General features: G+C 42.7%; 2 protein-coding genes across 3 annotated transcripts in view; one reads left to right on the plus strand and one right to left on the minus strand.

Moving 5' to 3' along the window:
* The window catches only part of LOC310713404 (myelin P2 protein-like), a 489,621-nt gene that overhangs the window by 280,680 nt on the left and 182,525 nt on the right, over positions 1-26,416 (minus strand). The gene's annotated exons all lie outside the window — the stretch shown is intronic.
* The window catches only part of ZNF704 (zinc finger protein 704), a 43,603-nt gene that overhangs the window by 11,322 nt on the left and 5,865 nt on the right, over positions 1-26,416 (plus strand). The window contains exons 2-8 of one of the 2 annotated variants that reach the window (XM_083517329.1): positions 1,380-1,627; positions 17,334-17,437; positions 18,872-19,104; positions 20,041-20,141; positions 20,906-21,167; positions 22,631-22,735; positions 25,957-26,054. In XM_083517329.1, coding sequence (XP_083373455.1) covers positions 1,380-1,627; positions 17,334-17,437; positions 18,872-19,104; positions 20,041-20,141; positions 20,906-21,167; positions 22,631-22,735; positions 25,957-26,054 — 1,151 coding nt within the window. The remainder of the gene's footprint in view (positions 1-1,379; positions 1,628-17,333; positions 17,438-18,871; positions 19,105-20,040; positions 20,142-20,905; positions 21,168-22,630; positions 22,736-25,956; positions 26,055-26,416) is intronic. The other variant, XM_083517330.1, reaches the window with a different exon arrangement.

Here is a 26,416-nt window from a genome sequence, read left to right on the forward strand (position 1 = left end):
CAAAGTGCAAGTAGATAAATAGGTACCGCTTCGGCGGGAAGGTAAAAGGCATTTCCATGTGCTGCTCTGGTTTCACCAGAAGCAGCTTAGTCATGCTGGCCACATGACCCAGAAAAACTGTCTGCGGACAAATGTCGGCTCCCTTGGCCAGAAAGCGAGATGAGCCCTGTAACCCCAGAGTCGTCCGTGACTGGACCTAACTAACGGTCAGGGGTCTTTTACCTTCCACACACACACACATGGTCATAGTGTGGCTAGATGCAAGCAAAGTTGTACGAAGCTACCCATTTCCGTTTCAGTTACTCATTTTTCCAGTTTTAAATTCATTTCAGTACATTTCCACGTCAGTTTGTGATTTTTTATTTATTAAAAAAAATAACAGAATTAGTTCCTAATATAACTGAGAGCAGTTTCCCCTAATATAACACATTTTATATGCTATTTTCACTAATATATTTGTTGTTTGTTTATTAATTCAATTTCTGTCCCAGCCTCCCTCCCCAAGAGGCCAGAGTAGCAAACAACAAAGCAGTAAAACATGACAACTGCAATTTAAAATAAGTTTGGACACTTAAGCACCTCTAAGAATATGTAAGTCATGCTCAAGGCGGCTTGCAACATGCATAATTACAAACATTAACAAAAACCATCGTAGGCAATAAATGAAACATCAGAAAGTACACATATTGAACAATTTCCACATAAATCATAATAAGATACAAAATAAAGATACAAAAAATAATAAGTAACATTCGCAAACCATCCCACCTCAACAATACCCTAGCCCAAGAGTCTGCTCAGCCTCAGCTTTGGTAGCTGGAGTTAGCCCAGGTGGGAAAAGAAAGGCCTGCAAGGCAGAGAGCAAGTCTTCCAGGATTCACAGCCAAGATGGCCCTGCTGTGAGAGCATGCTGGGTCTTCCTTCCTCTGTGTCAAGGGTGGGAAAACCTGTGGCCCTCCAGAGTTTGTTGGACTCAGCTCCCATCAGCTTCAGCCAGGATGACCAGTGGTCAGGAATGATGGAAGCTGAGGTCTAATAAGCATCTGGAAGACTACAAGTTCCCCTCCCCTGATGCACAGAGCAAGGTAGTTCTAGAGCTGAGGCTGGGTGCTGCGCACCAAGAGCACCTTTCTGTTTGCCCTTGCTGCTCTTTTTGATATGTGGATGGCCCTCTCAATGGGGTGCCCATGACAATTTGCCGATATCTCTAGTAAAGGAAATGAAGAGGTTTCTGTCTGAAGCCTGTGAAGCAAAGTGGTTGGTCATGTGAGTCGGAGCTGCTAAATAGAATTGGATGTCTGGAGGCTATGTCTGCCCCCTCTTTTTAAAATGATGCAAATGAATTGCAAGAAATCTAATAATCCCTTTTAATTTTTCAGGCAACCAGCATAAAGCGTGAAATGACCTTCGCAGCATTTCAGCAGGAGGAGCTAAAAAGTGATCTGAATCAAAAACTGTCAGACCAACATTTTTTTCTGTTGGCGATGAAGGAAGAGGATTCGAAAACAGCAGACACCAAAAAACCTGGCAGAGTCCATGAGCACGAGAAAGAAAGCACCCGCTCCATCTGCCTTCTTGAGCAGAAACGCAAAGTTGTATCTTCAAATATTGATGTGCCTCCTGCAAGGTAGGGAAGCCTGAAGAGCAGGAAAGGGTGGCAAAATGACTAGCCTTCCAAGTTCAGCAAGTTGGGTTTTTCTGATATAAACTATATAGCGCATCCTACAGGTTGAATGTGTGTGTGTGTGTGTGTTGTGGAGGTTAGTGGTCATTGTTCAATATGGACCACTTGGGTTATAAGATTCACTGGGCAGCCTTGGGCCAGTTGCTACTACTCCAGTCCTGTCATTGTAAAATAGGTATCAATAATAGTAAATTGTTTAAAATGAAATATAAACTACGTGAGCAATGCCAGCAAGGAATATACTAAAGCAGAGATCCTTCCACACATATGACAGGTGAGACAATTTCATAGCCGTGCTGGTGTAAGTTCTGATCCAAAACATCAGGATGGCACCAGGTTAGGTAAGGCTGTCCTAAACTATACTCAGAGGCCTGATTCAGCTATAATGATTTCAGTCTGGTTTAGTCTGATAAACCATGATTTCATTAAACGAATAATGAGCATTGTGCCTTTGCTTCCATCTTCCCTTCTTTGTCATGCTGCAGGGGAATAGAATAGAAACTGAATTTGAAGGATGGGTATAAAACCAAGAGGCAGAGCAATCAAACCCACAGCCCCTATGGGCAGTTTTAGAAAGCTAGAAGCTAAATGGCACCTTACACCTAGGTTATGGGCGCAACAACAGAATGGCTAGGTGTGCTTTTTTAATAACAAGAATCCAAAGCTGAAAATGAATGAACTGCAGCTAAAGTATTATGTTCATTTTTCACATGGTCCAGTCCTTCCCCTGCCCACCCCCCTAATATTCTTAAGCAGGGACGCGGACTTATAAAAAATATGGGGGGGGGCGGGAAAGCTCATGAATAATAAATAAGCTCATGAATATGCAAATAAAGTGGCGCCGCCTCCTCGTGCTGCGCCTATTAATCAGCTCCGAAGGAAATTGGGTGGAGCTTTTGCTCGGGAGGGAGGGCAGGAGGCATGCAGGCAGCCCGACCCTGTGCATTTTGGGCTGGGGGAGGGGCGGCGATGGCGCTCTGCTGGAGGGGCGCCGGAGATTATTGGGGGGACGGAGCCCCCCCAAACGAATTTTTGAGGGGGCTCAGGCCCCCTCAAGCCCCATGGAGTCGGCGCCTATGTTCTTAAGAGGGTTTCTTCTCCAGTCTTCAGAGAGTAGTTGGAAGTGGGGAGGCAGAAAAAGGTCCTCCTTTCCTTCCACTCTGCAGTTTTAATCTGAAATCTTAGGCATAGTACTGCGCTCAGCAACTGCTTGCACTAATGAAATCCCCTGCCGCAAATGCGCCTAGAACAATTAGAGTTTTGAACACTGCCTGTGGGAGGGGTTGGATGGAGCCAGTCACCACTGACTTGCCCTTTCTGGCCACAGATAAGCCATGTGGGCAGGAAGCCTGCTACTGGTATACCTGGTAGTGGAAAACTGCAAAATGGGAGGCATTCTGGGGAGGGGGGCAGAGCGGGGCTGAACAGTCTGAGATTCAGTGGATAGTGAGCCTGACTCAGGCTGTTGCTGGCCAGTGTCAGGCTCGATCCATACAGGATTACTGCAACAGCCTGGAGGTGGTGCAGGGATCAGCCCCAATCATTCTCCTGTTGCTTCCACCATAGTCACCGTAAGTGGCTGGGCTGTGGACTCAGCAGTAGCTCTCCAAAGTCCCTGCAGTGGCGGGTAGGGTTTGGAGTTCAGATTTCATTCTAGTGCAGTCCATAGGAAATCAGTGCTGGCAGCCTTCTTGGAGTCATTACAAAATACCTAGATTCTGGAACACCTTGATTCCCAAGATGACACGCTCCCCCCCCCCCCCGCATCTGTACTAACTGCTGCAAGTTTCATTCAGGAGACTTACCTTTCCCTCCCTTATGCTCAATGGCAGAACTGTGTGTTTTCTCCTATTTCCCTCCTTCCTTCTCCTTCTCTCCCTCAGTGCTTGCCTTGGGGCATTAACAAAAGACTCATAAAGTATATTTACCATAAGTGTGCTTGCATTATTATGGAAACCATTCTGTGTAATACAAACCTTCGCCAGAGTTTGAGGTAGTTGGCACCCATGATTTTCTTCTGGTCACTTACTGGACCTCCTGTGGAAATTTGTTGGAAGTTATGGCACTGGGTTGTAGCTGTGATTCTGCCTCCATCAGTGGCGTAGCGTGGGTTGTCAGCACCCGTGGATTTGCGCCCCCTAACCCGTGGATTTGCGCCCCCTAACCCTAACCCCCAGATGTTGCGCCCGGTGCGGCCGGCCCCCCTCCACCCCCCACGCTACGCCACTGGCCTCCATCCACTCTCAGTTTATTAGACCTCTTGGAAAAGCTTTAGAATTTGATACCCTGAACCCCTTCACTAATTGCTTGGTGCTGCAGCCATTAGGGAGCTTATAATGAAATAGCAAAATAAAATAAGGAAGAAAGGGAGCTGAAGGTATAAGGAGGGAGGTAAGACTCTTTTTTTATATTTATATATGTGGTGCTGTTGAATGGTCATTGTAAGAACAGGGGTAGTAATGGCTATTTCTTCAGGGCAATTCCATACCGTAACAACAACGATGCTGAATAAAAATGGGGTATCAACTAAAGAGCCCCAACTGCAATTTTGTGGGAAATTACAGAAAGCAAAGGACATACACTAAATGGTTGTTGTTTATTGAAAGGGGATAGATTTGTTTGTTTGTTTTTAAAATGGTCAAGACCATAATCTAGCTGTGTAGATATAATCTGCCATATCAGGGTTCAATGGTGGCAACTTTTAATACCATCAAATCCAAACTACTACTACTACTACTACTTCTTCTTCTTCTTCTTCTTCTTCTTCTTCTTCTTCTTCTTCTTCTTCTTCTTCCCCCTCTGGTCCCTTGACAATAGAAGGGAACCTTGAGAGAGCAAATCATGAGCTAGGCAATTACACCTGCAGTCACTGTTGCCTAATACAATGACAGGGAGCATCAAAGCTGAAGTGCCCCAGGTGCTCGTTTTCAGGCTAGTATGCCATGGCTTATTAAATTTGAATCAAGCTGTACCCTAAACCTCATCAAAGATTGCAGCAGATGTAATAACCAGCCAACATCATGGCTCACATTCTCCTTGCTAACATTGCCCAATAATATTCTTGGTAGCTTAGCACGATAAAAGTCTTTTCAGACATAGGAGTCAAGTTTAACTCCAATGTGGTATTGACTATTAGTGTATTTTTTATACTTTTAGTGAATTTATATTTTTGCTCTCTTTTTCTGCTGCTTCTACAGCCTAACACAAGACTTTTGCACGCTGGCTCCTGCTACACAAATGCCCTCTGGCATCCCTTTCATTCGTCAGCACACCCCCCCCCCCGACTTTTTTGCACCCCAGTTCCATTGGCAAAGCACACAAAAGGGGGAATAGAATTTTTATCAAAATGGTGGTAGCCACAGCATGCCTTAATTGAGCTTGCGTGAGCCACCAGTTGAAGCTCAGTGGTCTTGTACAAAGGCACAAACACAGTGGTGTTTTAAATGTGTTCTCAGGTTCATATCACTCTAGGACTCAATGCACTAGGCCATGCCTGATGGTGGTTTTTTTGCATATCAGCCCATGAACAGAAGGATTTGTTTGAATCTGTGATGTGTCTTGTTGAATTTGCTTTTTGACACTCCTACACAAAACCTATTTTTCTCTTTGGGTATTTGCTTCTTAAAATGTAGGTGAAATATTTGTGAGTGAATAAAAATAATACCGTTTTCTCATCTACAAATATATGAACATAACAGAACTTGATAGAAAATTCTGCAGTATAAAAATAATGTCCATCAAGTGGGGTTTTTTTAAAACAGATTTTAAAAATTCCTACATGTTTTAGGAATATCTTAGGATAGCCATGACTAACTCAAGTCTACAGAGTATGTCTTAGTTGGATACAATCCATTGTCTTCATACTGGTGTTAGCTTAGAAGTATATTAACATGCACAATTAATAAAAATAACTATTATTTACATTCTTTGTTTAATTCTAATGACACAGCAGTGCTTAATTGTGTCCTTAACCTTATTAATTCCATTGGCCCTAAATTTATCTAGATTGTGCCTATAACCTCGGAGTTTATGTGGAACCAGCACAATCCAGTCACCATAAAATACAGCATAAGAGCATGTTTGCATCACAGCCACTAGGTGTCACTAGAGAGTGCTTGCTGCTTGATATAGGAAAATGGATGAGAATTGTCCCATGCGATTAAAAAAAACCTCCAAATATTGTTTAATATAATTGTATTATTTACAAGGTTGAATTTGCAGTCTCTTGAGTTTCAAAATTCTTTACAAAGATAATGAATAAGAATAAGGGTGCTGCATAGAATAGGATGGTGATCCTGTCAAACATCATCATAGCAAAACAAACTCTTAATTTTTATTTAGTTTTACTAAATGATATGAAAAATGCATCAGCACTTCTGGACAATAGTTAAGGTTAATGCTGCTATTTCTTTGGCACTTTTGAATTACTTCAAAGTGGGGATCACTTTGTTGAAGGTCAAAATACTCAACTTGGTGAAAATCAAATGTATTAGTTGTCAAAAAATGCATTTGCCTCAATTCTTTGCATGGCTCAGAGCATGGGTAGGCAAACTAAGGCCTGGGCGCTGGATCTGGCCCAATCGCCTTCTAAATTTGGCCCATAGACAGTCCGGGAATCAGCATGTTTTTACATGAGTAGAATGTGTCCTTTTATTTAAAATGCATCTCTGGGTTATTTGTGGGGCATAGGAATTCGTTCATTTCCCCCCAAAAAAATATAGTCCGCCCCCCCCACAAGGTCTGAGGGACAGTGGACTGGCCCCCTGCTGAAAAAGTTTGCTGACCCCTGGCTCAGAGCAATACAAATCCCCATATAAGAGAGGAGTCGGTCAATTTAAAAAAATGAATTGTTCTTGACAAATTGTCTCAGAATGAAATTCTGCTTATTCTTGTATTCCTCAGTGATGATGCTGTTGGCTGTCCTTTCTCTTTGATCTGAAGCCCAAAGGGACTGGCCCATTAAGTTCCAATTAGGAACAGGCATATCACCAACTCTCTTTAATTTATTTATCTGTGTGTTTATAATCTGCATATTAATTAAGAAACATGTAGCAAGGTGGATTGCAGCATATAAAATTAAAGTGAACAAAGATATCCATAACAATATCAATTTTTAAAATCCATAAATGCTGATGGGTTTAAAAGAGAAAATTCAGATTGCAGATGCGTACCTAAACAATATAGTTTTCAAATGACATCTCAAAGGAGGGAGAGAACTTCCTGCCCAAAGTTCTGCTAGCAGGGAGTTCCACAGGGCAGCGCCTGTCAAACTAAAGGTTTCATCTCTTGTGAAGGCCAGCCAAACTTCAGAGGCATGAGACCCACCAGAGGTGCCCCCCTCAAAGGATCTTGGTGATTGAGGTGAGTTGAATCTGAGTATAGCTTAGTTGGATACCACCCTTTATTTCTGGGACTGGCTCTGGAGCAGCCATGCAATGGAACGTGGCATAGATCCTGCTTACTGGCAAGGAAGCAGTGCTATGAGTCCCTAACAGAAATATGAGTAAGGGTTGCAAGACGAAATGTGCATTTCTGGCTGGCCAATGTACAACAGAGCTGTTAAGTTTACTTTCAGAATGGTTGGTCCCAATTGTCTGCACGGTTAAATCAGTCACCTAGAGAGTTGTATTGTGACTAGATTTGTCTGTTTCACCTAGACAGGTTAGATAACATTCATTGTCAAGCACTAATTACTGATATGGAAATAAGAGTGAGCACCTGTGTAGAAAGGAACTGATATGAATTATGCACAGTGCTGATGATATCTGCAATTACCGAAGCAAAACTAACTCACGACAATACAGCACTTAATGCCATTAGATGCTATGCTGTGTTAAATATGCACAAGCCCCTTTCTTCGAAACGTTCAGGTGCTGTTCAGGGACATAAGAAATGAGTAAGTGTAATAATCTGTCTAAAAGAAGTCAGATGCTTAGTGTCCCATGAACCATGCTTGTGGAAAAACTAAAGCAATGAATTGTGTGCTGGCACCATATCTACAGTGCAGGTATACCGGTAACACAGACATAACACGACTCACACTGAAAGCTTCAGATCTGCTTCAAGACTGTAGTTCAGCTGCAATTCATCTTGCTGGATTTTATCCAAGTCTGCAGCCTGACTTTGTTGCAATTCATCCTTGTTTCAGATAAGTGTGTGGTTTAAGAGAAATAGTGAATTCACATATGTTGCTTATAAATAGGTAGCCTCCCACTGATTTCTACAAAATCAGGGGAAAGAAAGAAAAAGGAAACTATTTAGCTCAATTAGGGTTTGTCAGATCACTAGTTTGTTTGAGCATCTTTAATCCTTTTATACTGTCTCCATAGGTAAAGGTAAAGGGACCCCTGACCATTAGGTCCAGTAGTGACCGACTCTGGGGTTGCAGCGCTCATCTCGCTTTATTGGCCGAGGGAGCCGGTGTACAGCTTCCGGGTCATGTGGCCAGCATGACTAAGCCGCTTCTGGCGAACCAGAGCAGCACACGGAAACGCCGTTTACCTTCCCGCCAGAGCGGTACCTATTGATCTACTTGCACTTTGACGTGCTTTCAAACTGCTAGGTTGGCAGGAGCAGGGACCAATCAACAGGAGCTCACCCCGTCACCGGGATTCGCACTTCTGACCTTCTGATCAGCAAGTCCTAGGCTCTGTGGTTAAACCCACAGCGCCACCCCCGTCGCTGTCTCCATAGGTAGTCTCTCGCAATTACAAATTCAGTGGAAATCAGAGAGATGTATTAATACAAACTGAATCTCTGTATGTGTACACATATGGTGAACAGTTAAACCAGAAGCTACTGGCTGGGCTCCGTTCCCATCATCCCCAGGCAGCATGACCAGTGGTCAGAAATTGCAGCTCTGTTTTAAATGTATTATTTATTTGGTTTATATAATGCCCTTAGAGCAGTGAGACATGATTTTTTCCAAAATTGCTATCAAATTTTAGTAGAGGAGAATACAACAAAAGAAACTGAAGAAAAGAGGGAGCAAGGATAACAAGCAGATAAGAGAAAGGAAAGGAAGGTGTGAGGCTAACCAGGAACAAATAATATGTGTTAACATCTTCTAGTTTCAAGGCAGTGTATATTCCCAACCATCCTTTCAACGGATACTGAATGTTCAGAGTTGCATTTGCACACTACCCGGCATGTATGATGCACGAAAGAGACAGGAGACTGTAAAACAGTCAAGTTTTTGGATTATTGCTAATGTAAGAAACAGAAAAGTGACTAGAGTAAAGGGCTTCAATCAATGATGGAACCCAACCCCCCCCCCCACTGTATTCTTTTTTTAAAAAGGTGAATTATTAGCCTGAGAAACAAATAGATGGATCGTTTTCGTAGTGTGTGTTCACTCTCCTGTCTTCTTTACACCATTCTAAATAGGTGATTGAATGAAAAATAGTCTAGATGCTGCTTTTAAAGGAGATGGAGTGCTTAGCATGTGCATACATAAAGCCTCAGAGAATATGTCTGTTATTTTGAGATTTGTATTCTGCCAAACATGGAGCACTTAGCATGGCTAATTAACAGATAACAGTTTTAGTTCTATTCAAGTTAATGACTGAATGCACTGTTGTAAATGGTCAAGTCCAGTCAAAGGCAACTATGTGGTTGCGGCGCTCATCTCGCTTTCAGGCTGAGGGAGCCGCCGTTTGTCCACAGACAGCTTTCTGGGTCATGTGGCCAGCATGACTAAACCACTTCTGGTGCAATGGGACACCGTAATGGGAGCCAGAACGCACGGAAACACCTTTATCTTCCTGCCACAGCGGTACTTATTTATCTACTTGCACTGGCATGCAAGTGTAAATGGTAATTGGGCATGCAAAGGTGCATTTGTACTGCTGTTGTCTCCTTTTGTCGCTTGTGTAAAAAGGATATGAGTAATGAGAAAGTAGAGCCTTGCTGAACACCTAGTCTAGCACCCTGTTTCTCTCAGTAGGGAACCAGATGCTAACAAACGCAGGGAAGGGGCAGAGCAAAGAGGGGTGAGCATTGGTTGTTATGAACAAGGAAAGTCCTTCAGTTACAGATGCTACTCCAGATTCCAACACCAGCTTCCAGTAAGGAAAAGCTTGCTTCCATTATGGGCTGAACGACCTACAGCTGATCAGCCCTTCTCTGCCTGGCAGCTGGCAAATTCCAGCAAGAGACTTGCCTCCATCTTAGGTTGAATGAGATCCAGCTGCTGGGTCTTCCTTCCCTTGAATTGGAGGACAGCATCAAGAAAGACCCAAGGCCGAAGGTGGGAAATACAACCTGAGTAAACCTGTCACCCTAGGGGCATTTATTTGATACCATTTTTTTGTTAATGAGATTTCTTTATTTTTTTGTAAGCAACTTCAAGAGCCTCTCAGGGTTATAAAGCAAGTTATAAGCATTCTAAATGAAATTGGATGCATAGAGTGCTCTGTTATCCATCAAGATCATTTGGGTAACGTTGGTAAGGCTTCTTGCTCTTTTCTCAGTTTTTCATAAATATTCAGCTAGTATGTGGTGGGACAGTATTGCAGCAGCAGACTCTGGCCCTTCCCCACCCCCATGTACATTCATTAGAAAATCTGCATGGAAGCTTACAGGTACAGACATACACACAGGGGCTCCCCACAAAGACTCTAAGGGACACATGTAGGGTTGGGAATGGAGCCGGTTGACCCACTCAAGTGTGCACTCATCATTCACAAGCAAATGCCTGAATTAATGCCAGTATCTTGCAAGGTATGTGAAGTGGCTACGGTAATTATAAGTTGGTAATATGTTCCTTACATTATCACAATTGAGCAGGGGCGGTTGCCAATCTATGGCAGGGGTTGCCAATGTAGTGCCCTCCAGATGTTGCTGGACTGCAGCCCCCATCAGATCCAGCCAGCATGGGGGTCACTGGTCAGGGATGATGGAAGTTGTAGTTCAACATCTGGAGAGCCACTTACCTACCTACCTACTTACTGCTTTATCTTGCCCAGGGCAACCCAAAGTAGTTTATAACCAACCAGACAGACAGACAGACACACACACACACACACACACACACACACACACAGATACATTAAAACTGGGGGGGGGGTACATTAAAAACTTCCCAGCCACATGATGTGTGCCCCAATCCAAGGTTTTGGCCACAGTATGAAAAGGTAGAGGAAAGTCCTATGTGAAAGTTCCCTGTTGTGCATAGAACATGATGCTAGACATTTTGGGTTTATGTTGTTATTATTGTGCCTCGGCTTATACCTGTTGAAAATGCTAATGGTAGTGTTGTTCCTTGTGTGTAGCTTTTCTGTATCCCATTAATTTATGTTCTGCCCCCTTCCTTGTGGGAACAAACTAAGAGCTCATAAATCCTCAATTAAATAAGCATATGTTTATATGATACTGCCACCAATAAAGCTTATATATACTGTAGAGTGATTAAGCCAATAGCCTTTGCTTGAAGAGCTGTACTGCATACCCATTGTAAATGATCGTGAAGTGAGGATATGCCTTATTTTCTAGCCAAGGGGCTCAAGAAATAGCTGCGAAATTTCAGGAAACTGTTAACCAGCAGGCAGCATCCTCTGTAAAAGTAGCAGCTTTGTAGCTTGTGTTAAGTAATGTACAAAAATATCCGTTGAAGTGCCAGACATCTGTGCTTACTAAAGCAAGGCTGAGAAAAGCTGGCATCTTTGTGTATGTGTTTAATTTGTTTGGTCTTCCCAAAAATTAAAATAAATCATTGGGGGGGGGCAGGATTGTGGGGTGGTTGTTGTTTTTTTACGGATGTTAGCGATTTGATTTTGACAGAGTACCTGCAGTTAAGGCATCCTTTATATCTGTTTTCAGCTAAGGCTAGCTTTGGCTGCTGTTGCAGTGTTGTGTTAATTTAGAGGAGGCCATAAATTGCTGTATGACTTCCTCTATGATGCAAGGAGAGTAGGACTAGGCCTCTGCATATCAATAAACAGAACAGGCCCACCCCGTCACAAAGTGTGTCTTGTTCTCCTCCTGCTTCTGCCCATGGAGCCAGTCTGATTAGATGTCGCAGCACCATGGAGAGGTCCTTGTGATCAACATCCTTCAGTGAGGACCTAAAGTGAATAGAGGCCTTTTGAGCCTCTGCGTCCAGTCCAATCCTCCTTTACTGGAGCCCTAGAGATTCTTAAAGAACCAACCCACTGGGCTGCTTCTCCTTTGTTATGTGCCTTTCCGTTTGGTGTGCTCCCTCAGCTGTTGGACTGGCAAGGTGGCGTGGGCAATAATCAGTTCATCAGGCCCAAGGACATCACCTGTGAGGGTTCTGCCTCTGGTTCTGTGGGCCTAGGTGTTGTGCCTCTCTTGGGCCCCTGTTCAGGTAACACTAGGCCCAGAGCCAGGAATCTGGTCCAGCTCCCTAGTTCTGCAGCCTTTTCATTCAGTATCCAAGCTACCAGGATTGTTGGTCAGGGAAGGTTGCCCAGAAGGGAATGTGCCCCTTGGACTGCAAAAGGTGTGTGCACGCATGTCTCACTGTGCAGGTGTTTTGGTGACTTTCCTCAAGGTGTTAAGACTGAACATCCTGCTCCTTTCCTTTCTAATGTCCTTATGTATTGAGCGGTTTGTCTCGACCAGGTATCATTGGCAGCTTCAGCCAGGGCAGATTGATTGGTCATTGAAGGAAGCCAGCTTCTCTGTGGGGATGGCTCGAATGTTTGGCTCCTGCATCAGAGATGTGTGGATCCTGACAAGAGATTCCACTCACTCTGTGCTCACATACTCAGGTGCTTCCATATAAAGGAACTTGAAGGGATTCTGTGTACAGGCAACTCCCCACTTATACCCGTTCGAAAATATCCACAACTTGAATGGGATACAGTATTTCTGGTCTGGATTAGAGAGAGAGTGGCAAGGAGGGTGTTTAGAGGGTGCCCCCCACTTTACACGATTTCACCCAGAATGTAACCCTTGCATTAAGTGGGAGTTGTCTGTATTGAAAACATTCTGACTAATAAGATACCAGTACTGATTTTTAAACATCACACAGACAAAACTGTTATAGGAAGTAGAACGGGGCCGACAGATTTCAACAGGGGAAAATGAATGAGGATAAATTCCCTGTCCAAAGGCTTTGTCCTCCATAATTCTGTTTCCTTGTCCTTCCTTCTGCCCTCTCCAGAAATACATAGCTTCCATTGATTTTACAAAAGAAGAAGAAGAAGAAATGGCAGTGCTGGTGGTATTATTGACCTAAAGATTGGTGGGAGTGAAAGGAGGGGGGAAACAGGCTAATCTGATGATGTTGAAGCACTGCATTTGTTTTTCCTATCCCCTTACACCCTGAAGCTTTAATGCTGTCCTCCTCATAATGAATGATCTTGGGAGGGGAGAAAACTGTATTGGAGGGGAGAGCGGCTGCGGCTTGAGAAATTAGTTTTACGCGTGTCAGGCTTCAGAGAAGCATTATGTCATTCTCATTTGCACTGCTTGAGGATGAGCTCATTGGGGAGGAGCCTCCGTGATTCGCAGCTGTGCCAGTTCAGCCTGTGGTGATTAGCATTCTCTGCGCTCACCAACAGAACAGAATAAAGGAGGAGAAAAAGGGAGGCTGCATTATAAATTATTTAAAAACCTACAGATAAGTGTGTGTGTTTTTAAGTAATCATAAAACCCAGAAGAGATTCAAATTTCCAATCAAAAGAACATGATTTGAGCCACTATTTTTCTTGTTACTGTAGGCTGGAAGGGATTGAGTTCTGTCTCTAAGAGGAAGAAAGCTGAGCCCTGTATATTGCACCCAACTTTCAGCCCCAACTACTGATCTGGGTGATTTTCTTGGTACAGAGAGGCCTATCATTTATATTGCTCTTCTTTCCCCTCCCCTCCCCCCAGATTGATATGCTAATCTTACTGGATAGATATCCTGAACTTTCTTTTCCCCCCTTTTAGAAGGAAAAAATAGATTACATTTTGGATTTCATAACCAGTGAAGCTTGGCAGCCAGCCCAGTGCATCTGAAATATGGTGTGTGTTGTGAATATTGGTGTCTCAGGATCCCCCAAATAGCTTAGTATTAAAAGCTATGTAATGGAAGGTAATACTGTGCTGAGCATTTTTTAAAAAAAACGATTTGGATTGGGGCAAAAGAGGTAACAGAATCTGAAAATGAGTGTTTCAAGGAAGTAGGAGAGGGAGGATTAAAGAATCAGGAACTAGAAATAAGAAAGGGAAGTTGAAATGGATGGAGAAGCAGTGGCGTAGCGTGGGGGTGCAGGGGGGGCCGGCCGCACCGGGCGCAACATCTGGGGGGGCGCTCGCACTCGCAGCTCTCTGCCCCTACCGGGTTAGGGGGCGCAAATTACTTGCCTTGCCCCGGGTGCTGACAACCCATGCTACGCCACTGTGGAGAAGTACTATACTAAAAGATGACTGTAAGGGCTTTTGGGAGAGGCTGAGGACCCCTCTAGACTGATGGGGGTTGGGGTGTCTTCTGCAACATGTCACTGATGCAATAATAGTGCATTCGTGGTGGATTTACATTGGACCATCATTCTGCAATGATGTTATGCAATGCTTCTCCAATTTTGCAAATGGTATTCAAAGTGGAATTACTTATAACTGCCCAGATATCATCATGAAAATGAAACATCAAGAATGCACATTAAAAAGGATGTTTGGAGGGGTCCAGGGGGGTTGTCCAGGGGTAAATCTGGAGAAGTGGCTTCAGCTTGTAAAGGTACCACAGCAAGAGAAACAGAGAAGAAACTGGTGTTCACAGAGCAGGAGAAGTCAGTGAAAATTGATTTATTCACAAATTGGGATGCTGTTTATAAACTCTTAGAGGGCAGATACGTTCATCCTAGAGACACTGTTTCCAGAACAAGCATAATTTACTTTTCAAATAATTGTCCCTTAGCTTGTTTTATTTATGATCTTTATAGAAATGGAACTATTGAGGTTTTTTTAGGGTTGGCAGGGGGATAGAACGTTGTGGTTTTCTGATATCTCTGTGAGGAAGGTAGACTCTGTCAGGAAGGTAGTGAGGGAGGTTCCACATTTTATATAGTAAACATGATGGCTTCATGTACACTTAGGCTTCCCTCAACAAACTTGTAAAGTGTGAATGACAGACATAGTTGCATCTTAAGCAACCATATACACTTGGAACCTAGCCTAAACAGTGTATTTTACAGTTTGCATGTTCCTGAGTGAACTAGTGGTGTCATGTTGTTTTATTTACCAGAAATAAATACATTTTATAGAGAAGAGAAAAGGCAATTTGGAGCAGAGAAATTGTGGTGAGATTATTAGCCTTACCTCCCTCTCCCCCCCCTTGCTGTTTCCCTGCTTCCTAACATGAAATATGAATTTTGAACCCTGGCAGAGGGTAAGCTGCTGATGACAGGGTCATTTGGAGTGCAGAAAAGTGATAATACTATTGTCATTTTCAACAGTAGGCAAGTATTTTAAAAATAAGTATTTTTAAATGGGAAAAACAGCTTTTTTATGGATAATCCATCCCTCCATTCTTAAAAAAAAAAAAGTAACAAGCTAGTGTTCTGGAGCAAAATTATAATCCAAACTACTGGGCTAAAGGCATCTTTTTCTAGGAAGACAAATATTTGTTTTGATTCAAAGTGTGAACCGCAATTTTTAAAAACAGTAGAAACAAAATCTGCTTGCAACCTTCTGTTGCTGTTCTGTCTGGATTTTAGTTATCTTTAAAAGTCAATTATATAAAACCAGCAGTCTTTGCTCGCCTATGGGTGTGCAAACTTTTTGGGGTCAAGCTCCACATTTGCTCAGGGTGAAGTGGTTGAGGGCTGCAAGGCCAGAGTAAGATGGGGCACTCTCCTCTCTCCCTCTTTCTTACACACACACACACACACACACACACACACACAGACAGACACTTCTCTCCTCCTGTTGATAAGCAGGTTCATGTGGAACTCAACAGTCCTTCATATACCCACATCCCATCCCATACAGGGCTTTGAATGTTACGCGCTTTGAACTGTGCCCAGAAACAGACAGGGAAGCAGCGAATCTGCGCTAAAGATGTTTTCTGGCTGACTAGTCCAGCTTTGTAATCTGAGCCAATAGTACTTCAAGTCTTCAAAGGCAGTCCCAATGCACAACACATTGCAGTAGCCTAATCCCAACTTCTATTGAGGTTGTAAACACCTTTTCCAGCCTAGTCTTAATACCCCCAGCAGTGCACTATGAATTTTCCTGCCACTGAGCAGATTTGCATACAATGCTTGCCGCATTGTGAGCCAACTCAGTATTGATAATTCGGTAAATGTTAATGGGAAGGTTATACTGAAAGCAACCATCAACCATGACTTAAGTACATTATCAAACATTGTGTCTGAAAGGCATTAGTCCCATAGGGATCTTCTTTTAAACTCTCGGGCTTTGGAAAGATAGAAGCTTCACTGCATCGTAACACCGAGTGAAGCAAGTTTTCCTTTCTCTACCCTATGCTTAAAATGATTACCATTCATTAGTCAACTCCGTGTTAAAGGGCACTATGTTTGCCTTGAGGCTACTTTGTCTAATTAGCTTCATGGGAAATTAAGAAGGTGCTGTTGTGTTTTTTTGCATTCCCCCCCCCCTATGAATTTCATGTTGTTACAATTCTTCAGCTACAGAGTAAATACTGCTACTGCTTTAACAGATACTTGAGGGTAAAACCTGCTGCCTATTTGTAATGTTCTTTATTCTGAAATCAGGATTGAACTCTGTGCTATTCAGGAAGTCTGTTAACAATCTCCTCCTTCTGTTCTAATCAAACCTGATGCTTTTTGTTCCTCCTTGTCAATTAAAACCCAAAATTATTAGGTGATGTATTCATGTATCTGCAGTGCATCATGTAATCTGGTCTTGATTGAGAGGCTGCCTGTTTTTTTCTTCTTCTTCTGGGCAGTTCACAGGAACATAGAAAGCTGCCTTACAGTGAGCCAGACTATTGTTCTATTTAGCTTAGTACTGTCAACACAGGCTGGCAGCTGATCTCCAAAGTCTCAGGTGGGTGCCTTTCCCTACCAGGAGATGCCAGTATTACTGAACCTTGGAATTTTCTGTATGCAAGACAGATGCTCTGCCACTGAGCAATGACCATAGAGACACCATAGCACCTTGAGACCTCAAGCAGACATAAAAGGCACCCTTCACTGTGTTAATGCATAAAAACTTCAGTCCATGTCTGCTAAGTCCCTTTGATGCCTATCTGTGTTGGATTGCCACCCAAATTGTTCTTGGTGATGGTCCTACATCTTTGGTACTCTTTTGCACTGGAAACACATCTAAGTCAGAGCCAAGAGAAGCTTTCAAAGGTATTGCAAGACTTTCTGTTTATTTAAGTCGGCATTCCCTGGACCAAGTGGATGCTAATGCGGCCTTGGCTTATCTGTTTTATCCACTTTTGTCAAAACAGTTTAGGTAAGGTTACCAGATGTCCCCGTTTCCTGGGGACAGTCCCCAGATTTACAAATCAGTCCCCATACAAAATCAATTGAAGTTGAAAATTGTCCCTGGATTCATTGGAAAAAATCTGGTAACCTTAAGTTTAGGTTCCTGCTCTTTACAGAGCTTCTGAGCAGGAAGAATTTGGAATATCAACAACATTATTGTTTCCCTCGCCAGCCTGCGTTTGCTGCTGATGTAGATCTTTCTTTTCCTTCACTTCCCATTTCAGAAAATCTTTGGAAGAACTGGATATGGATAAAGTCACAGCAGCTATGGTCCTAACCAGTTTATCCACCAGCCCTTTGGTCCGCAGCCCTCCTGTCCGACCCAACGGTAAGCACTGTATACCTACTCACAAGAGATTGTGAAAAGTAGTAGGGATCTTGAACTTAAATTTCATCAGTGGTTGCAATTCATGAAGCATGTATGTCTAACTATAATAAGTATCCATCTGTTGCACTGGGAACATATAGAAAAATAAATCCTATAAACCATTATGCTATTAGGGGACCTGCCACCAATGCATTATGGCAGTGGCGTAGCGTGGGTTGTCAGCACCCGGGGCAAGGCAAGTAATTTGCGCCCCCTAACCCGTGGATTTGCGCCCCCTAACCCTAACCCCCAGATGTTGCGGCCGGCCCCCCCTGCACCCCCCACGCTACGCCACTGCATTATGGGACCTTGTGATCAATGCATTGTTCATGAGTCGCTTTTTCTGAACAAGGGGATGGGGACTAATTTTGAGCAGTCAAACAGCAGAGAGGGAGAAATTTAGGCACTCCTTTCCCTCCCCGATTCTTCCTCTCTGGGCAGAAGCATCTAGGCAGTTTTTAATTTACAAACAAAAACAACAACAAAAAGAGAAGAGGGGCATGAAACTTGCAGCTGTGTGTAACAGGTAGCGCATAAGATCAGACTGACATTCTTCTTTAAATAAGACGAAGAATAACAAAGAAGATGGCAGGAAAACAAGAATCAGACTTAGTCTCTCTTTGTTTGTTTCAGCCTCATTCTATCAGGCTTTCTCTTTTCAAAATTTTGTTCATGTATAAATCTTTTCTTTTTTAAAAAGAAAGGTAAAGAGAAGTTAAAAAGCCAGAGAACATAGAAATGCTGTAATTATGACTGAACATTACATTTGAATGATAGGTGCTTTTTTCACCCCTTTAGCTTCTGTGAACAAACAGCATTTAAAACTATGCTTGACTTATTTATTACATAAAATTTACATGCTGCTTGATTGTAAAAAAACCACACACAACTCTGATACCAAACTCTTCACACATTTATAGCTGCAGGACTGTTGCCAACATTCTCTTCTAAAGTAACTGATACAGTGGTACCTCTGTTCTTGAACGTAATCCATTCCGGAAGAGCGTTTGACTTCCAAAACGTTCAAAAACCGAGGCACAAAGGGCTGGCTGCAAGTTGAATTGAGAAAATTGAAAACATGCAGCGGAAGCCGTTCAACTTCCAAGGTGCGTTTGGAAACAGAAGCATTTACTTCTGGGTTTTCGATGTTCGAAAACTGAAACATTAGGCTTCCAAGACGCTCGAAAACTGAAGGACCACTGTATTGAGTTGCTTTGGTCCAGGGGTAAACAGCGCATTATCCTCCAGATGTTGTTGAACTACAGTTCCCATCATCCCTGAGTTGTTGCCCAACACATCCGTGGGGAGGTGGGGTCTACCATGTTGGCTTCCCCTGCTTTATCCAGTGCTGTTCAACTTTAATTCACTTTCCTTTCCGATCTCATGAATTTCTAGAGTCCTTAAATGGATCTTGGAAGGAAGGAGGATTCGTGCCTTCGAGTACCAGCAGCAGCGGGTATTGGAGCTGGAGTGCTCCAAGCGACCAGTCAAACCCATCCACCCCCTCGCCCCCTCTTTCTGCCGACAGCTTCAAACCATTTCGACTGCCCTCCCAAACAGATGACGGCATTGACGAAGCTGAAACTAGTAGTCTCCTCTTTGATGAGCCCATTCCTAGAAAGAGGAAGGTGAGCCCAATATTAACTTCATAGGAGACTAAAGCTTATGTGGTACCCTTGGGGTTAATTTACGAACCTGAGGGGTGTATTGTTTATTACGGGATAGTTCATTTGCTGTTTGTTCCAGGATGTTGGCAAGAAGCACCTTGAATTATGATTGAAAACAAACTGGAAGACAGTGCAATTGCTGTAGGACTAATGTTATATGATCCATAAAGCACTTACCAGACAAATGGCTGCCGTATTTTAGTTGATTAGAAAAAAGATCTAATAAGTTAATTAAACATTGCAGCCCTAAGGTGGATCGAGACACAAGGGGGTGGGCACGCTATAAATAAGTCAGATTGTTATAAAAAAAGAAAGAAATCTCTATGGAAAAGCTCATTTTAAAATTTCGTGTTCTCTAGCGCCATCTGGTGTTGCATGTTTATAGTGGATTCAAATTGCTGTAGCTTTACTAATGGAGCTGAATACCTAGTGTGCTCCTTAACTCTTGGTGCTAGATAGCCCTGACATCATGATGAAGCCTAATGTTTTTTTGGGGGGGAGGGGAGTTTATGTGGCAACATGCCCCAAACTGGCTGTCCCACTTTTACTTCACTAGAGAAATGAATAAATTATCCACACTGCCATGATATACTATTATAAAACTTTAAAAGATACTTTCTCTGCTTCCCTAGGAGTGCCAGTTTTGGTCAAGCAACAGAACAGTTCTACAATGAAAAACCACAAATGTTGCACTCTGTGCAGTACACATAATTTACCTAAAAACCATTAAAAGTGCAAACATGGGAACAGTCACTTGAAAGATGCCATACTAATTACTGCTGTATTAGTGTTAAGCAGAAATTTACAAAATGGTCCAATTTATGATTCATAGAAGTCAAGCAGACGTGTGAACAAATTAATTAATCTGTATTCTGTCTTGTTGATATTTTTTTTCAGAATTCCATGAAGGTGATGTTTAAATGCCTTTGGAAAAACTGCGGAAAAGTACTGAGCACAGCCGTCGGTATTCAGAAACACATCCGGACCATTCACCTTGGGTAAGAAAACTACTGTCCCTTCTGTCTGGGAAAAGACTGATATCCAAATCCATTTTACCCAGAAATAACTCTAATTGATTTCACTAGGATTTATATCCCTAAGCAACAGAGCTTGCTTAGAATCAACCGCTTATCTGTGGTATCTCAGTTCTCGGCTTTCAGGTTGATAAAGATTTTGAAAAAAATTCTACGGCTGGTTCCCACATTATGTCGGGATATATTTTCACCTGTATCAAATTTGTTTCTAAAGTGATTATGGAGATGACATGCAGGTCTAGCACTCGCCTAACGCTAAAGCTAATCATTGGCTTAACATGAATAAGCAAATGTGAGCTAAGCCATGTGTGCTATCTGAATGTGGTCGTGGTTTGCTCTTTCCAGAAAAACCACAAGCTGTATCCAAGGTTTGTCCCATGGTTTAAAATCTGTGGTTTGTCTAGGGGAGCCTCACTGTGACTCATAATAAGTCACTATTTATCGTGACCCCTTAGCTTTAAAATTCTAGTGCCTCTTTAATCTGCCTCTGAGGCATATGTGCCTTGCATGCACACATCAACAAAATGGCACAAAAAACCCACAACCAAATGAATAAGATATCTTAATATTTGTCCAACTGTCAGTTATAAAAGTTGTATGTCACATCAGTTATAAAAGTTCAGAGATGTAACTTCTTTGCATCTGCCCATATACTAACATCACAATTCTCCTTTACTGCAGTTAATTTAATATGCTACAAATAACTTCTTGGTCTCCACTTGATTTAGGCGTGCAGGAGAGTCGGACTACAGTGATGGAGAGGAAGATTTTTACTACACAGAGATACGCCTCAACACTGATTCCGTAGCTGATGGGTTAAGTAGCTTGTCTCCCGTCTCCCCGTCTCTAGCATCTCCTCCTCCTTTTCCATCACAAGATGTGAGCAAAAGTGACCTGTCATGTGCCAAAACAGATGTGAAAGGGATGACACCTCTAAGCCGCTCGGCTCCTACCAATCTCTACCTCGTTCACTCTGACCATGCTTACCAGGTAAGATTCTTTTTCCCATAAGGGTTACTGGCTCAGTGTAATGGGAAGCCCATGGTTTCGAATGTGAATGAGCCATGGCAAACATCAGTCTTATGTGTTCACCTTCCCCTCAGTTCATTGTGATGTCTGAATTTTAGGAACTGTGGTTTGTTCAAACTGTGGCTTCCTTCTACTGATCTGTTTTTTTTTGGGGGGGGGGGGAATCCAGAATGTTTATTAGAATCTATTCTTTTCTAATGTTGCCATTCCTTTCTTTATAAATGAATTCAAGACAGCTGAAATCAATTAAAACATTCAAATTGTCAATGACACAGTCTACCAACCCCCAAACAAGCACAACATCAGAAACAAGCAGAGAGAAAATATAAGCGCCTAGCAACACAAAAGAACAAAGGGTGGTCTGAAAAGTGGGCGGGTTGCCTGGGGTCTGAAGGCATAAAGTAATGGGACTAGGCATCCCTCCCTCTAGGATAATATTTCAGAAACTTTACGCCATGATTGAAGGACCTGTTTCTGATATACTCTTGGCCAAACCTCAGTCTACAAGGGCATCCAGAGTAGGATACTAGCTATGCAAGGTTATATATATATATGAGAGAGAATCGGTCCATCGCCATTTGCTCCTGTACACGTGCTTCCCATCCCTGTGCAAGTCTTGCAGAGGAAAGATCTGCAGCCTCTCAGAGAATTAAACTGCAAGTCAAACACAAGACGATAGTGTTACTGATATTTATTTTAACGTCATTTTTTCTTTCTTTCACCAATTGCAATTAAATTCTGAAAGATCGCTGCATACTGCCTTCCCTCTTTTCCGCTCCCCATTCTTGCCTTGCAGTTGCTGCATAAGTCCTGACTTTTTGACTTGTTTCAAAATGTTGACAGATGTGCTTGCTCATGTTCATTAACTGTTCTTTTCACCGTTTCATGATAGTTTCTGTGAGAAACTAGCTAACGTCATTTTCTCTCCCACCCACTCTGGTGTTTGTTACCCCCTAAAGTGCTGCTTCTGTAAGATCTGATTTTTTTAAAAAACATTATTGGGTCTGCATTATTGGGTCTGCAAAACCGTTCATTGCTCATGAATGTGAATGCAGTTCTTCTTTCTGCTTGCAATACATATCATTAGACATGCTCCCTGTACCCCTCAGAAAACTGCATGAAAAGTACAGTGGACAGGGAAGGGCCATAGCTCAGTAGCAAGAACATCTGGTTGGCAGGCAGAAGGTCACAGGTTTAGTGCCCATCTAGGACTGGGAGACGCTTCCACCTGAAACCCTCTGCCAGTCACTCTTGGCAGTACTAACCTAGACAGACCAGTGCTGTGACACTGTACTCCTATGTTCAAAATAATCTCTTTCCAAAACTTGATACCCAATTTACGGCCCTTAGTATAAGACAGTTTGCAACATAATTCTGTAGAACTGAGATGTTCCTCCTTAACTGACTGGTGTTTTTTAAAACAGGCCACAGCTCCTGTGAACATTCCAGGAACAACAAAGTTCACTCCCAATGGAAATAGCTTTAGCATCTCCTGGCAATCGCCCCCAGTTACCTTCACTGGCATTCCAGTAAGTAGAAAACCAACAAAATAGAACAACGGGAGGTTTTCTTTATACCAGGGATTCAGAATCGTTGTCCCTCCAGATGTTGCTGGGCTCCAACTCCCAACAGCCCTAGCCAGCATATGGACCATTGTTGTGGAAGAAGGGAGCTGCAGTCCAGCAACATCTGGAGGGCCACAGGTTCACTGTCCCTGCTTTTATATTGCGGTACATGCCTGGAAGCAGGCGCTGTCGTCCTTTGTCCAGGTGAACATTCCTTTGTAGCAGTGCTCTGTCCTCTTCCGCCTGCCCTGCCCAGATCTGTAATTTGTGGGTGCATTGTTGAGATCAAGAGAGTCCAGTGGGAGCTGAGTAGAAAGACTGGCAAACAAACACAGTATTCCAGCTGTGAATCAACTAGTCCCCGCTGCCAACTGCTTGCATTTTGGACCTTACATTGATGCTTCTTACTGTAACATGCAGTATCCAAGTGTTTCTCCTCTGGCACTACGATTCTGAATAGGTGATACTCCCTAAAGTTACAACAGTTAATTCTGACGTCCTCCAGTCCATTGGATTTGTAAGCCTCATAGGACACTGGCTTGATGTTTTCTCCTCTTCCCTTCCCTGCATTATTTTTGTTGACATGTGATCCATTGTAATCCCATATTGCTTTCTATCATTCTTCTGCCCAGCTGCTTATAGCCTCTTTGTTTGCCATTTATCCCTGCCTTGCATTTCCCCAACACAAATGGCTCCTATAAGTAAATTATGTTCTAATTTTTATTAAAATGATTGTTCCACCATTTAAATGATTGCCATCAGAGCATAACCCTCCTTTTCCATATCAAAGTGTTTTACCTAAGGCCACACGTTCCAAATTTTCCATTTCCTGCAAATGCACGCTGGCTGTACAAAGCCTCTGCTTACTGACAGTGTGAATTAGGCACCAATAAGGTACTGCCCGCTTCTTCCCTCTCTTCACCAAGTGAATCACAAAAGCCTCTTACTGTCAACCTTTGGCATGTCTTGGAGGTTTTCTGTGGAGTCTGTGGTCTCCTGCTGAGCTGATAAAAAATGAAAGTAGCTGAATCAATTACATTGCTTTCTGCCAATGAATATTTATTAAATTCTATCAAGGAACAGCTAGCGGTGAAAGGCATCATGCTGGTAGCAATTTGAACAAGAGACTCTTAACAGAACATGCTGCGCATAAAATACTCCCAAAATTTGATTTCATGACAATACGGTTAATCTAGAATAATTATAAAGGTGGCTTGTTCTCTGTGGCGCTGTAGAAAATTGGCTGAAGTAGCACAAGAAATCCAAGAATCTTATTAGTCACTCTATAAACCAGACATTGAAGGCAACTGGATTAGGTGTGTAGGTATTCACAGAGCTTCAAGCAATGCCAGTGATCTTTCGCCTATAATGACTTACCATTCCCAACAAAATTAAACCAGGTAAATAGTTCAAGTGAATTAGAAAGTGCATGATTTTTAAAATTAAAAATACAACAAAACAGTTTAATATAAAGGATTTTCCAGTTTTCATAGCAATACTAAAATGCACATTTAGATGAACATAATTCCGTGTGTTTCAAAGCATTTGTATTGTTTCAAAGTACTTTTTTTAAAAACAGCTATGTGCTTTTGACATGTGTTACACTTAACTCCTAGGAAGGTGCCATAGCTTCCACTAGCATAACAATTTAGTTGAATACGGCTGAAAAATTATAAGGAATCAATATCATTGTCTGGACCATTTCACTGTAGTTCTCTAGACGAGTCCATATATTAGCCCAGAAGCTAATAAAATGTTGAAGCTGAATAATGAAAGCATTAATCCTGAATTTCTCTTGGAATATACAGGTGTGCCTTCAATGGCTTTTCTGGAGTGTCTGGTAGCAGTTGATTCTTTTGCCCTAACTTTATATACCAGGATGGTTGCAGGCAGAAATCTCTTTGCAGTGTGCATTAAAATTTCACTGCATTGGCCAAACATTGATGAAGTCTTGATGAAGCTGTGTAGGCTTTTCTTGGAACAGGCTCGTTAATGGTCTGTCACTTGAGTAGCAGCCTCCTTGTTTATTATGTGTTGAATGTCTTGTCCTTCTCACCCTGTGATTTGGAATGTCATAGGACCAAGTGCCAAAGGGACGTGGGTGGCACTGTGGTCTAAACCACTGAGCCTCTTGGGCTTGCCGATCAGAAAGTCGGCGGTTCAAATCCCTGTGACGGGGTGAGCTCCCGTTGCTCGGTCCCTGCTCCTGCCAACCTAGCAGTTCGAAAGCATATCAAAGTGCAAGTAGATAAATAGGTACCGCTCCGGCAGGAAGGTAAATGGTGTTTCCGTGTGCTGCTCTGGTTTTGCCAGAAGCAGCTCAGTCATGCGGACCACATGACCCAGAAAAACTGTCTGCGGACAAATGCCGGCTCCCTCGGCCTGTAAAGCGAGATGAGCGCCACAACCCCAGAGTCGTTCGCAACTGGACTTAACTGTCAGGGATCCTTTCCCTTTACCTTTAGTACCAAGTGCCAGAGATTCAGTGCCCTGATGGAAGATTAAAGTGTGTTTTGCTTCTGTTGCAACTAGATATTGGTGCTAAGAGAGTGCAGGAAGCAGCATCTTTGAATTACAGGAAGGTTCTGATTAAACCTAGGGAAGACATAACAGTTGCACATAAGTCATGAAGTCTTCCTTGAACATTTTAAAGGGAAGTCCAAATAGTTACCTACTAGGGATGGGTAGTGCTGGCTTGTTTAAACTGCAAAGTCCCCTTGGCCCCATAGCTGCTGGTTCTGGTGGGTATCCCAGTCCCCACCTCTTTTCCCACATCACTATTCATTTCTTTATGATATTTGATATGCCAGAGAATTTGAGACAAGTGCAGTAGAAGAGGGATGAGGCAGAGGAACTGGAATAAATGTTCAGCAGGGCAATGTAGTATAGTCCTACATGGAACCAGGCTAGATCAGATATTCGTCGAGGGACACTGCATGTTCAGATGTTCACTGTCACTTAACATTTCTTTCCATGCATGTGTGGGGGGGGGGGGAGACTGAATCTTATTTTTTTCTAATATGGGACGCATTCAGTTCTGCCATGTGCTCCGCTGAATGCTTGGCTTGGCTGTTGGAGAGCCAATGGGATGGAGGAGCCTTTAGGAAATGCAGTACATATAATCCATTGTGTCCTTTCCCATTGAAATTCTGTAATCAGAATTGTATTTTCATCTCTGCTTCTAGATTTCACCAACTCACACACGTCCTGCAGGGAGTGGAGAGCAGAAGCAGCAGATTCAGACCGTTCTGTCATCCCCTCCTAGAATGTCAGTTGGCCTAAGGTAAGAAACGTTTTGCTTTTGACAGCAAATCACTAAATTAATTGAGGGTGTGACAGTAAATTATTTGCTTCCCCTCCATTACATATGTTTCAATGAAATTCTTTTCAATATAACTAGACAGCAAAATAATATTGGGGGGGGGGAATTTGAATCATTATTGATACATTTTTCTGTTTACAAATCCCATTAAATTCTTTCTCAGTCCAGAAAAATAAGTACAAAGCCCATCTTCCATCTCTTCTTAAAAGAAAAGTTTGTGTCCACTGATTTGCTCCTTGGCTAGGAAATAAGAGGGGAAAGGGAGGGGGAATCCTTGAAATATCAGAGATATAACTTTGCTCCTTTCTTGGAGTTGAAAGAAG

This window comes from Podarcis liolepis (genome assembly GCF_965112155.1).
Source record: "Podarcis liolepis genome assembly, chromosome: 8".
Lineage (NCBI taxonomy): Eukaryota > Metazoa > Chordata > Lepidosauria > Squamata > Lacertidae > Podarcis > Podarcis liolepis.